Source organism: Rutidosis leptorrhynchoides, chromosome 9 (genome assembly GCF_046630445.1).
Source record: "Rutidosis leptorrhynchoides isolate AG116_Rl617_1_P2 chromosome 9, CSIRO_AGI_Rlap_v1, whole genome shotgun sequence".
Lineage (NCBI taxonomy): Eukaryota > Viridiplantae > Streptophyta > Magnoliopsida > Asterales > Asteraceae > Rutidosis > Rutidosis leptorrhynchoides.
In genome coordinates, this window is record NC_092341.1 from 361,043,372 (window position 1) to 361,057,008 (window position 13,637).

General features: G+C 32.8%; 2 protein-coding genes across 3 annotated transcripts; one reads left to right on the forward strand and one right to left on the reverse strand.

Annotated features, from left to right (window-relative positions):
* Positions 1-8,384: 8,384 nt before the first annotated feature.
* LOC139867262 (protein EXORDIUM-like 2) lies at positions 8,385-9,529 on the forward strand. Its single transcript, XM_071855606.1, has one exon. It carries the CDS (start codon positions 8,437-8,439, stop codon positions 9,349-9,351), a length of 915 nt encoding a protein of 304 aa, XP_071711707.1. The 5' UTR covers positions 8,385-8,436; the 3' UTR covers positions 9,352-9,529.
* A 41-nt stretch (positions 9,530-9,570) lies between these two features.
* LOC139867261 (serine--tRNA ligase, chloroplastic/mitochondrial-like) lies at positions 9,571-13,354 on the reverse strand. 2 transcript variants are annotated; one of them, XM_071855605.1, is made up of 9 exons: positions 13,062-13,354; positions 12,796-12,944; positions 12,586-12,679; positions 12,315-12,463; positions 12,144-12,236; positions 11,721-12,067; positions 10,348-10,482; positions 10,146-10,239; positions 9,571-10,062 (listed from the first exon to the last, which is right to left on the reverse strand). In XM_071855605.1, the coding sequence occupies exons 1-9, from the start codon at positions 13,312-13,314 to the stop codon at positions 9,781-9,783; spliced, it is 1,596 nt and encodes a 531-aa protein (XP_071711706.1). In that variant the 5' UTR covers positions 13,315-13,354; the 3' UTR covers positions 9,571-9,780. The 2 variants fall into 2 exon arrangements, with proteins under 2 accessions (XP_071711706.1, XP_071711705.1); XM_071855604.1 differs by lacking the exon at positions 13,062-13,354 and having other exon boundaries at positions 12,586-12,686; positions 12,796-12,936.
* Positions 13,355-13,637: the final 283 nt, after the last annotated feature.

Here is a 13,637-nt window from a genome sequence, read left to right on the forward strand (position 1 = left end):
AAACAGCGCATGTATTCTCAGTCCCAAAAATGTAAAGAGTAAAAGGGAATCAAATGAACTCACATATTGTATTTTGTAGTAAAAATACATATGACGACATTGAACAAGTGTAGGTTTGGCCTCGGATTCATGAACCTATATCATTCATATATATATTAATACATATATTCGTAATCAAATAAATTTATACATTATATCTTAAATTATATATCTTATATATTTAATTTGTATATATTTAAAATAGTTAATATTTATACAGTTTAATATTATATTAAAAATAAATAATTTGTAATATGTAAATATTTATATAAATAATCTTAATATATATAATTATATGAAATATTAGAGTAGTTGTAACAAATATACTCTTTTATGAAAAATATTTATTTGTTATGATAATATTGTTAATATAAAAGTAATAATGATCATAATAATAATAACTTTAATGCTAGTACTTATGTTCATACTAAATATAATAATACTCATAATATTTATTTTACTTATAATACTGTAAACTAAATTAGTAAAAATCTTGATAATAATAACTAACATAATAATACTACTAATAATAATAATAATAATAATAATAATAATAATAATAATAATAATAATAATAATAATAATAATAATAATAATTATAATTATTATTATTATTATTATTATTATTATTATTATTATTATTATTATTATTATTATTATTATTATTATAGTAATAATAATGGTAATAGTAGTACTACCTCAAAGGAGTAGCCCCTTTTTTAAAAAAAATGCCAAAGTCCGGGTTTGAACCCGCGACGTCCCGCTAACCCAAACGTGCCCAAATCATTCCTCTATCTTATACATTCTGTTGTAAGTTATAATTTAAATCATCTTTGATTTATTCTTCTTCTTCCTAACCTAATCTATTCATCATCATTCTCATTCGTCGCCATTAACATAACCCGATCATCATCATCATCTTCTAACTATATCATCATCGTGATCTTCATTCATCATCACGACATCATTGATCCTACCATCATAATCATAACCTTGATTTAATCCTAGTCATAAACACCATCTTAATCGTCATCATTTTAGTATCATCAACATATCGATTTGTCATAAACACATAAAATCATAACATAATCATAATCGTCATACGCGTATCATCATCATCTAAATCATCATCATCATCACCTTATGCCTATACATCTTCAACGTCATGACCATCATACATCATTCCATCATTTTCATCATTCCATCACCAACCACATCATCGAACACCAATTAACAACATCATTAATTATTTGTTTACGTAAGAGAACAAGTGGAACAGAATTGGTATAACCACATAATAAGCCCACCAAGAACTTCATAAATTAATTAAAGCTCGGTTGGATTATGAAGCCTAAATTATATTCATGGGCTCTCGTTTATATTTAAAAGGAAGTAATAGCAGCCCAGCACTAGTTTATTGGCCCGAGTTCAATACACTTGGAACCTAAATTATAAGATGTCGCTATCTTAATGTCTTTACAGCTCATTCTCATCACTTATAATCTTATCTGTCATCCTCATAGTTTATTATATTCATGTTATATAATCATCATCTTTCATAAAAGTTTTAATAGAAAAGAATACAGATTGGTACCGTAGCTGTAATAATACCACAGCGACGAGAAGAGAAGTAAGAGGCAAAAAAAAAATACAGTAGTAGCTGGCAACAACGAGGATGATGGTTGTGATGTGGTTGTTCTTTAGTGACATCAACATAATAGTATAGCAGTTGTACCGTAAATAATCATGGTGTAATTGAGAGGTGACCGACGGTAATAGAAGGAAGAAGAAGGTAAGATGGTTAGAGATTTGGTGACACGTTATTGATGATGGATTGATGGTGGTGGTTATCATGAATGGAACAGTAGCAGTTTATGAAAAAGTGCAGTAGCAAGTTCGATGATGATTCAAGTGGTGATGTTTCATTTGGGTTTGATTGAGCAGGTGATGTTTGATGGTAATGTTTCTGTGTTGTCTAGATGAACTGGTAAGGAACATGAACAGAAGATGATCGTAGGTTTCCTTTAAGTTTAGTTAGACTGTTTGCCGTAGTAACATCACGATAGTAATAGTTGCAATCGAAATTAAGTAACAGACGGTGGTGATAATTGGTGTTCCGTGTTCTATTGGAGGTGATCATTGGTTTCGGGGGTTCATGATGGCGTGGAGATGGTAGTGAGTGGTGGTTCAAGGTGGTTTCAACATGAGAGAGAGAGAGAGAGAGAGAGGAAGAGATGGAAGGTGGTTTGGATTGCAAACAGAATACGTAAGTAGAATTAAGAAAGAAGGACAAAAGGTTATATGGGTTTTATCGTTTAATCCGGAAGAGAAACATAAACATAAATAATGTAGCAGTGACGTTTGTCGTGTGATTGCAGTGGTGATGGTTTCACGATCAAGAGAGGGAGAGAGATAGTGAAGGTTAATGATGATGATGATAACCGGTTGTATTGTGGTGGTGGCCGGTTATAAAAGGTGGTAGTTTGAGTATTGAGCTATAGGTGGTTGTGATGTGGATAGAATTAGAAACGTAAAGTAGTAGCAAACGGTTTGTGTTTGATTAAATATTACTCATGCGTTTGAAATTTTATGGTTTGTGATGGTTGAGCGGGGAAAGAGGAAAAATTTAGAGGTGATGGTGTCTTGTATCATGCACATATATAACAAATGGAGAAATTAAGTCAACAAATTAAAGTAGAAGTAGTGGACATCAAGATCATTTAATTGATTCTTGTTCGATAAAATAAAAATCATAAAGTAATAATATAAATATCAAATGAAATAAAATGTGTGATAAGTTAGCCGTCGTCTACTATTTCATTTACGGACTGAAATTCGTGCTCCTTTGATAAATCAGTGGCGGATAAAAGTGTTCAGAAAAATCCCATATTTTTAAATTAACTATATTTATTTATTTTGGTCATTATGGTATAAAATTCGATCATTAATTTATTAAATGAAAATTACATCAACTGTCCCTCTCATTTATGGGTGAAATATAAAAAGTGTTGAAATTTATTAATTAGCTTTTAAATATATTTTTAATAAACCTAAAATTTATATAGCTCATTTTCGGATCACCGTTTATTTTAAAATAATATAAGTTTGAATTTAACTTGTGTAATATCCATCGAATGACAAACGAGTGCTATTATCGTTTACTAAATAAATTCGAAACCATATAAATATACATTCAACATACCTTGCACACATATATATATATATATATATATATATATATATATATATATATATATATATATATATATATATATATATATATATATATATATATATATATATATATATATATGTTGATTTATTTTAATAATAATATCATATATTATTTTATTTACATAGCTAATTAAATCATATAAGTTTCTATTTCAAATATATATATATATATATATATATATATATATATATATATATATATATATATATATATATATATAATTAAATATATGTATTTATTTACAGATAGTGGTTCGTGAATCGTCGGGAATAGTCGGGAATAGTCGAAGGTCAAATGAATTCATTACATAGTTCAAAATGTTTGAGACTCAACATTACAGACTTTGCTTATCGTGTCGGAAACATATAAAGATTAAGTTTAAATTTGGTCGGAAATTTCCGGGTTGTCACAAGACGTAAGTTTTTTTGGGGTGGGTCGGGAGATAACTCAAAAGTTTCTTGGGTCAAATGGGAGAACACTCTTCTACCTTATGAGGGCGGGGGGTTAAACATTGGTTCCCTAAAAGTCAAAAACTTGGCTTTATTGTAAAAGTGGTGGTGGCATTTTAATCTTAAGTCAAATGCTCTTTGGGTAAAAGTCATAAAATCCATTCATGGGAGGGACGGGGGGTTGGGTCTAACAAATTCATCTCTAAACGTTAATAAGCAATCAACTTGGGGTAACATATGTCGAGTTGGGAATGAAATCAACAATCTTGGCAATCCTTTTATTAGTTCTTTTGTAAAGATCATCAACAAAGGTGATAGCATCCGTTTTTGGAAAGACAAGTGGATAGGTGATCAAGTGCTTGGTGAAAAATATAGAAGAGTTTTTAGACTTGAAAAGAATGAAGAAGCGAAAGTGATGGATCGTATTGTTAAGAATGCTGATATGTGGAGTGTTAATTGGGATTGGTCTCGTTTACCTGCTGGGAGAGCACGCGTAAAACTCGAGGATTTGAATAGGCTGCTGCAGAATTTCAAGTTTGGTTGTGGTGATTTGGATGTTTGGACATGTAACTTGCAAAGGAATGGGGTGCACTCCTCATCTGCTCTTACAAGATCTATAAATGACAAACTGTTACCAGTCTTCACTAACGGGTACGAAACTGCTCGAAATAATTTGCTTCCTCAGAAAATTGGACTTTTCATTTGGCGTGTGCGGTTAAATAGAATCCCCGTTCGAATAGAGTTAGATAAACGCGGTATAGATCTTGAATCTTTAAGGTGTCCGGTTTGTGATAACGACATCGAATCAGTGGAACACATCCTGCTTCATTGTACATTTTCAAAAGACCTATGGAATAGAGCCTATCGATAGTGGAACTTGGGACAAATATCTCATCAAAATCTAGATGGTATGTTCCGAGGGTATAAAAATGTAGGATCGTCGAACTCACAATCTAAACTCTGGCAAGCTATCGAGTGGACTTGTGCATATATAATATGGCAAAACCGTAACAACACCATATTTAATAAGAAGAAAGGTACCGGTCCGGTGGCCCTAAATGAGATACAAGTTAAGGCGTTCGAATGGATCACTCACCGATCTTCAAAAATCAAGTTGGATTGGAATCAATGGCTCCTAAATCCGGACTCTTTCGATGATAATGGCTGATAGTTCGCATATGTTTAGTTAGCTTCTTGTTTTCTGTTTTTTAATCTTTTAAAAAGCTTTGTAATTGTTTCCTGTTTTATGTCGGTATGCTCTCGCATACCTCCTTGTAACTCTTTTTTAGTTTAATAATATTTTGGCCTTTCCAAAAAAAAAAAAAAAAAAAAAAAAAACATATTCTCAGGAGGATGTTTAAAGGGTAGGCGCTGGTTGATGGAACGGAACTGATTGACAATTATAGGAAAAAACTGTACATAAAGCATAAACAAAATTTTTAATGAGATAGACAAATGACGCATATATAATGATAGGGTTTACCATCTCTATTTAGAGAGAAGGAAATAAAGTCCGAGTTAAAATAGGGTTTACCATCTCTATTTTTGGAGAAGAAAATAAAGTTTGAACAAAAATTATGAGTTGCCCACGGAACAATCTCAAATACAGACCCCGAAAGACCATACTTATCGGTATGATATATTTTGTCTTGCAATAAACGTTCTTGAATACATTAACTCATTAAGTGTATCCAATTATTATAATAATTACATTTTGGAATCATCTATAAAATATAGAAAGTCAAAACTCAGCATTTCATGGATGGTTCCGGTTGGTGTAGGGATAACCTTTTCTTACAATATTTTATTTCGCATTTTTGAAAGCATATTTAGTATTCAAGACTCAACGGATGTGCATGGAACACACGTTCAGATTCTAATATTCTAGAGTGTTTGGTTTTGAGTAGACAGATTTAGCTGCAATAATTAAAGTTTTAACAAGCAATTAAAAATATAATTTGGCCCATTAGATTAGGTTAGATATAAAATAGATCTACGTCGTACGTTCCAATGGTTATGGCTGAATGTAACTTTATTTAATACTGATCACTATATTTTCCGGATTAATTTTTGTCAACCTAATCTTACTATCTTTACTCATAATCATATGTGTAAATTTATGTTATGTGACTTATATTTATTCTCTAGTATTTCATGAGTTACCGGTCTAACCAAATATCAATATTTTGGGTAGAATGATAATTAAGAAGATTAATCAGAGGATAAATCACAACTCATATTTCTTTTTGTTATTCATGCTTCAGTTTTGTGGGAAAACTGCTTTGAAATGCATATTTTGGCTATTATAATCAGGGCCGGCCCGGAGGGGGTACAAGGTGTACATTCGTCCCGGGCCCAATAATTTTAGGGGCCCAATATTATTTATTGGTCACAAAAATTACCAAACCCAACTGCCCAACTTTTAAAAATGTAGATAAGTTAAGCTCAAATGAATAAATTTAGTTTTTGTTTTTTATTTATCACGGCCCAAGTTATTAATTTATAGTGTATTCTTGTTTGATTCCTCACCAATGTGGGATAAAACACATTAACTTATCACTTATCAAGTGGACAACAAATAAACAGAGGCTGTGGCAAAGCATTGAAGATCAATATCAAAGAATATAAATTATGTTGTATATGTATAGTTGGCGTGTTTAATTTATTGAATAAAGTAACATTAATAATCTTTAAAATATCTTTAACGATTGATATATTTATCGTTTTTTTAATTAGCTTATATTATTCATTAGGGTCTAAGGGCCCTTTTTTCGTTTCGTCCAGGGCACTCAAATTCTCGGGACCGGCCCTGATTATAATGGAGTATCTAATCTAATCTAATTTTAAACTGCGATCTTGAAACTTGGAGGTCTAACCCCAGAAGTTCTGTGAACTAATTTATTGGGGTTGTTGGAGGCGTTATCTTTTATTTTTGTGTATGTAATCGTTTTGTTTTTGCCTTGTATGCACGCTTCTGGTGTGCCTTGAAGTTTAATATATATCTAGTTTTTAGAAAAAAAATTAGAGAAGAAAAAAGTTAAAAATACAAAATATGGCCAAACTTTTAATTTTATTAATTATAAAGCATACGCTAGTTGATCCAATAATTATAATTGACCAAGATTGTAGAGCCTTTGACTTGAATTGTATTAGACAGCTGGATGTTATAAGTTCACATAAAACCTTCTCCTAATAATCCAATTTGTGCAGCTGAAACATCTACACCAATTCCTACTTAGATATTTCTATACCCTAATATCAAAAATTCAAAATAAACTCACTGAAATAAAGAGACATAATGATCGACATGACTCATAAATAAATCCTTAGTTTCACGTTAATAAAAAAAAATTTAAAGCTAACTTCGATTATGATTAAACTAAAATTCAGTACCGGTTAAGAAAATTCCGACTTAAGTACTGGTTGGAGTTATGTGGTGTTTGAGGGACCTTAGAGTGTCGCTTAGAATATGTGACTTGAGGATAATGGATCGAGATCCAACAACCATTACATGATGGACCTTGATCCCTATTTGTAGAGGTCGGACCAATGTACATGTCCAATGTCAAATCTACAAGAATGGTCATGAGTCCCATGACTCCATTATTTTTTAAATTATTTTAGTAAATAGTCTCAAAATTTTATTAGACACCACTAAATTTAATTACAGAATTTCATATATTTGTTTGATTTACAAGTTTTTGAAGGTAAGCAAATATACACCATTGAACTTTCATCCTAAATTCGCCATTGTTAACATGCATAGCTTTTGAATGATGCGTAATGTGCATATATAATCGGTAGTGGGTAGTATGCGTTATTTAGATGACGTTATATCCTTTATATACATAGCTTTTAAGTCTTATGTGCATATTAATTTTAAGTGTACATGTATGTATATATGTATATATATATAATAATAACTAGAAAAAGGAGCTCGCGTGATGACGCGAGACTTTTGGGTTGCGTATTCATAGTTAACGGAGCATATTATAGATGTGTATATGTATTCAATATAGGCCGAGATATTGAGCGTTTTTTTTTTTTGAAGTGCCCGTTTCGCGTATAGTTAGTCCCGTAGTGTTCGTAAGATTTTTTTGAGTTGAACGGTGGACTCGAAAAAATTTAACTCGCACCGAGCGAGAAGATAGGGCCCGCTAAAAATTCGGGTGTGATTAGTTTCTTTTATTTTAATAAAATTGTATACACTTTTTACCCAGGAGAAAATGTAAACTTGAGGGGTCGTTGTGTAAATTGAGGCAAAGATGAGAGGCCGAATGCAGTGTGAACGCTAACTCAAAACTACAATTCAAAACAATTGAAACTACAAAAATTTTGGTGGCTTTTAGTATATAGGTATTCAAAACAATTGAAACTACAAAAATTTCGGTGACTTTTAGTATATAGGTATAATATAATAATATAATATAATAATAATTAATATTAATATTTATTATTATATTAAATTAAATTAACATTAATATTAATTAATATTAATATTAATATTAATATTAATATTAATAATAGTGTCTAAAAAAACAGCCTAAAAACCTCCTCTGTACAATCTAGGCACTATGTCAATGAGTCAATCTCTAAAAAACAACGCGGGTTCCTTTTTAAAACATGCAGCCCACTCAACCCTCATATATATAAATACTCTCAACTCCATTCAAAGCTTCAAACACTCATTTCAAATACAAAAAGCATATCACAATGGTTTCAAGTATAGCAATCTCTGCATCATTTCTCATAATCTTCTCAACCCTATTTAGCCCATCATCCGCCACCATACCACGGCGACTAGCCGTCGTTCAAACACCAGCAACCGTCCTTACTTACCACAAAGGAGCCGTCCTCCATGGCAACATCACGATAAACCTCTTATGGTACGGAAAGTTCACTCCGTCTCAGAAATTAGTGATCGTTGACTTTATAAATTCCCTTAACAACAACGCCCCACTTAAGCGTTCAGTAGCTTCATGGTGGCAGACCACCTCAAGCTACAAAGGTGGGCTTAGAAGTATTCACGTCGGAAAACAAATTTCCGACGAAAAATACTCTATTGGAAAATCTTTAAAAGATTCTGATCTTATCTCTTTGGCTTCAAAAAGCAAAGGTCCGGGCGTTATAAGCGTCGTGCTGACATCAGCTGATGTCAACGTGGCGGGATTTTGTATGAGCCGGTGTGGGGTCCATGGGTCCACCCGGGTTAACAAAGGACATAATTTTGCTTACGCGTGGGTGGGTAACTCCGCAACTCAATGTCCGGGTGAATGCGCTTGGCCATTCGCTCAACAAATGTTTGGCCCACAAACCCCACCATTGGTAGCTCCCAATGGTGACGTTGGTGTAGCTGGTATGATAATTAACTTGGCTACAGTTCTAGCGGGGACCGTTACAAACCCGTATGATGGTGGATACTTTCAGGGTCCGGCTAGTGCTCCATTGGAGGCTGTAACTGCTTGTACTGGTATATATGGGTCGGGTGCTTTTCCCGGGTACCCGGGAACTGTTTTGACGGATAAAAAGACAAAAGTGAGCTACAATGCGCAAGGTGTGAACCAGCGTAAGTTTTTGTTGCCGGCTATGTGGGACCCCAAGACTTCAACTTGCAAGACACTCGTGTGATTAAAAGAGTGGATGTAAACAAGGATGACGTGTCATGATATATACTCCAAATTGTTCTTTTTTTTTTTCTTATATCATTCTTTACACCATACACAATTCTGTTTTTTATATACTTTTCTACAAATTGAAGCAAAAAATGTAAAAACTACAACTTAATGTTGATTATGATTATGATATACTTCGTTGACATGCAAAAGAAGACGTGCAATAGCTGTCAAAACATGGAACCGATAATGAAATTAACAATTATAACATTTCTAAATACTTTAGTAAGCTATAAACTAAGAAACTTATAATTAACATCAAGTAGATCTACTTAATAAATGTGCAAAAATCTGACAAAACTACAAAAATCAGACCGATTCATATAAATATATAATTTTATGATAATAAAAATTTGAAAGCAATTTAAACTTTTTTCCTGATGGTCTAATTTGACTTGGGAGTTATGATCTGAATCCCACCCATGAAAGGCCTTAATGGTTCAGGGATAACTACAGATCCATCTTCTTGCTGGTTATTTTCAAGTATACACACAATCATGCGAGGAACTGCACAAGCAGTCGCATTTAGCGTGTGCACAAATTCAGGTGGCGTTACATTACGTCCTTTACCTTTTTTTGTATTTACGGGAGTTGATGAATTTTCAGGACGATATCTTATTCCCAGTCTTCGGCTCTGGTAGTCTGTACAATTTGATGCACTTGATATCTGCATGATATAATTTTACTTGCATATTTGAGGTAATTTAATGATAGAATATACAAATAATTAATTAATTTTATAAAGTGTACCTCGCCATAACGTCCTAATCCTGGCATCCAGGCTTCAACATCATATTTGCGGTATGCAGGTGCACCTAAATCCCCAGTTGCCATATCCAAAGTTCTTGTCATGAAAATCAAATAATACGGTTAATTAAGATTCAATATTCCCTTGTTAAACTATTGATATATTAATTTAACACCAAACATGAAAAGAAAGTGAGAACCATACTTGAAATGAAGCCCTAATTTTGAAAATAGTTCCTCTTCGATTTCAATTAGCTCTTGGTGGTATGCATTACTTTCTTCAGGTCTGCATAGTATGAACATCTCCACTTTGCTAAATTGGTGCACTCGGTATAGTCCCCTGCTCCAAAATCAAAATTAAAAGTTAACGAATTAAATCTTTGAAGTGAAAACCTGACTAGGTCAGGCACATTGGATAATGGGTCAATATGGATTCTGATTGAAAAAGATCATTTGTAGTGTCGGTCAATATAGCCAGGTCAGGTTGGATTGACCCAAAACTACTCCGTCCACTTGCTAGGAAAAATAACCAAATATAAGTAATGAGTCAATTATAATTACAAACATTACAATATTACAGCGATAATGTAGATTTTAAATATATTTTGTGCGACTTTCAGGCCATTTTCCTATGACCCATTTAAGATAGAACACCATCCCTATCAACCCGAGTAAATAGGTAGAACTTGACACCTAAAGTAACTAGTACGGAGTATCAAATTATAAATTGAAGAGCATTGATGTCAACCACACAAAACACAGACAATAGTGAATACTCAATCGAAGCTTATACGCTCAAAATATGTTAAGAACAAGCCTAATATGAAAAGAAGAAAAAGAAGGTTGGGTATAGCAAAGTGTTACAGAAATCAAATAGTCTATGCATCTTATAAAACCTCAACGTTTGAGCATACACATAGTTTCATAAGCTTTTTTCACTTTACATGCTCTTAGAGATTTAGAAAATTACTAGTGAAATAACCCGTGGAATCACGGGTTAGGTGAATTTAAACGTTAAAGTCATTTAGTTTAATGACCCGGCGGATTCCGACTAAGAAACTTATCGTTGTTTTTACAGACACATTGATGTAATTAACTTGGTCGGAATAAATGAACTACATATTTTCTCTCACCATCATCTTCCAATTTTCATCACAATTACTATTTTTCTCGTCATAAAAGCCTACATAGAACCTTTTATTGAGACGTGTATTTCGCATACATATATAACGTAATTAATCTCGTAAAGAGAACTCATATTTGAATTTGAATAATAATATAATAATAATTAATAATTATTTTTTCCCGAAAAATATGAAATAAATAAATAAGTAGATTTAATTTAATTAGTCATTAATTAGATTAATGACATCACCTTAAGGGTTTAGATTTTTTTCTTTTTCTTTTTGATTTTTTCTTAACAAAGGAATTAGCCTAATAATGACATCATCATTATAGTATTTTAATAGAAACTATAGATTCAAAAAGTATATCACTAAGGTTAAAAAAGTAATTGTACTTCAAAGATCAGTAACAGTGTACACTATTAAGTAATAAAAACTCTCCAACGACCAATACCTTGTAGCAGCACCAGCTGCACCAGCTTCTGTACGAAAGCAATGTGAAAAAGCAGCATACTTTAAAGGCAATGATGAGTCAGCAAGGATAGAGTCCATGTGTATGCCGCCAACAGGGATCTCGGCTGTCCCAATAAGACATTGATCACTGCCCTCTATAGAATAAACCTGAGTGTTGTCTCCACGAGGTTGGAACCCGCATTTTTCAACCACTACAGATCTAGCAATTTCAGGGGTAGTAAGAGGAATAAAACCCCTTTTCATTACTTCTGATAGAGTCCAGTTTATAAGTGCCATCTCTAACAGAGTCGCTTCATTCTTTAGATAATAAAACTTCGACCCACTAACCTGTACAAACAAATGCAAGCTGACCAAAAACTATATTTTATATGATACAGATACTATTATCAGTTTGAAATGATACCTCTGCAGCAGCATCAAAATCAAAAAGATCTAGTTCTTTACCAAGTTGTACATGATCCTTTATCGGAAACATGAACTCACGGGGCGCACCAACCTAATTAGTTACATGATAATTAAAAAACCGATAATACATGGAAAAAAAAAACAAAATGAGGAAAATAAAAAGATATACTATTTTCCTAATTATTGAATCATCTTCTCCTCCTACTGGAACTTCTGGATGTGTCATATTCGGTATACATTGTGCTTCTCGCTGCAATGCGTCTGTTAGTTTAATTAGATCCTCTTCCAATGTAACAAGTTTGTCCTTTAAATTCTTTCCTGAAACAATCGTATTAAAAGTTTGAGGACATATAACAAGCATACACTTTGAACATAACAGTAGGCATTTGAGGACATATAAGAAGCATACATTTTGAACATAACAGCAGGACAACGTATACCTTCTTCGATAAGCCTTTGACGCTCCAATGGTTCAACTTTTCCTTTCATCTTGTTCGCAACTGTATTTCTCTCATAACGAAGATCTTCAACTTCCTGCTATCTGTCAGCAACAATTAGCTACAATACAATATATGATTGAAATAATGTGTATTGACAAAACATATGACAAATGTGGAACTAATTGATGCCTAAATTGATAAAGCCCTAACCTTTTGAAGTGCCAATAACTTTTCGTATAGCTCGATAACTAATTCCAGATTAGCATTTGAATTCCTGTTCTTTAGGTTTTCAGCCACGGCTGATTTATTCTCTATAATTGATTTGAAATCAATAGCTGCTTTCCATTGAGGTTTTACAGCTGCAACATTTAACACAATCAACATTCATACTACATACATATATAGATATAGATGAAGATTAAATGCAAAATGCATAGTAGTAATGAAAACGGTGATTGCAATTGAGGAAGTATTACCGTAATCGACTGTGGAGGTGGTGGTGGAATCAACAACAGGTTGTGCGGCGGCCGGCGACGGTGAGGATAGTGATGTGATGAGGGACGGAAAACGGCGAATAGAGTTGCGTGAAGGAGTTAGGGTTTTGAAGAGGGTTAAAGGTGCGAAAATGGAAGTAGAGAATGATGATGATGACTGTATTGTGGATGGAATTGATGGGAAATTAAGGGTTTGAATGAGGCTTCCACCAAAACAACAGTGAAGACGGCCCATTTAAGTCCTCTCTTTTGTGTTACTGTGAAGAAGAAGAAGAAGCAGCTCAAACCGCAAGATACACTATTATATCCTGTTAGCTTTTTGACAGAACTAGTTGTGTAGCCTGCTGCGCCCTTAGGTGAATGCGAGTAATAAAAAAAAATCTTTATCTATTTTGTAAAAAAAAAAAGTTATCGACATCTAATATTGAAGGGTTGTTCCTTTTGTGATAGTTGTTTTTTTTAAAAGTTAGTTGATCTATTTTGTAAAAAAGAATGTTTTTCGATATCTTTTGGTAGCATTGAAGGGTTGTTCCTTTTATGAAAGTTGCCTCTTTTATC

Bases quoted from the DNA above. Each gene is read 5' to 3' on its own strand.
- LOC139867261 (XM_071855605.1), bottom strand. From the start codon at position 13,314: ATGGGCCGTCTTCACTGTTGTTTTGGTGGAAGCCTCATTCAAACCCTT. The intron at 12,237-12,314 runs GTATATCTTTTT...GTAACTAATTAG, and splicing joins ATTCAATAATTAGGAAAATA to GTTGGTGCGCCCCGTGAGTT. The intron at 10,240-10,347 runs GTATGGTTCTCA...TTTCATGACAAG, and splicing joins AAATTAGGGCTTCATTTCAA to AACTTTGGATATGGCAACTG.
- LOC139867262 (XM_071855606.1), top strand. From the start codon at position 8,437: ATGGTTTCAAGTATAGCAATCTCTGCATCATTTCTCATAATCTTCTCA.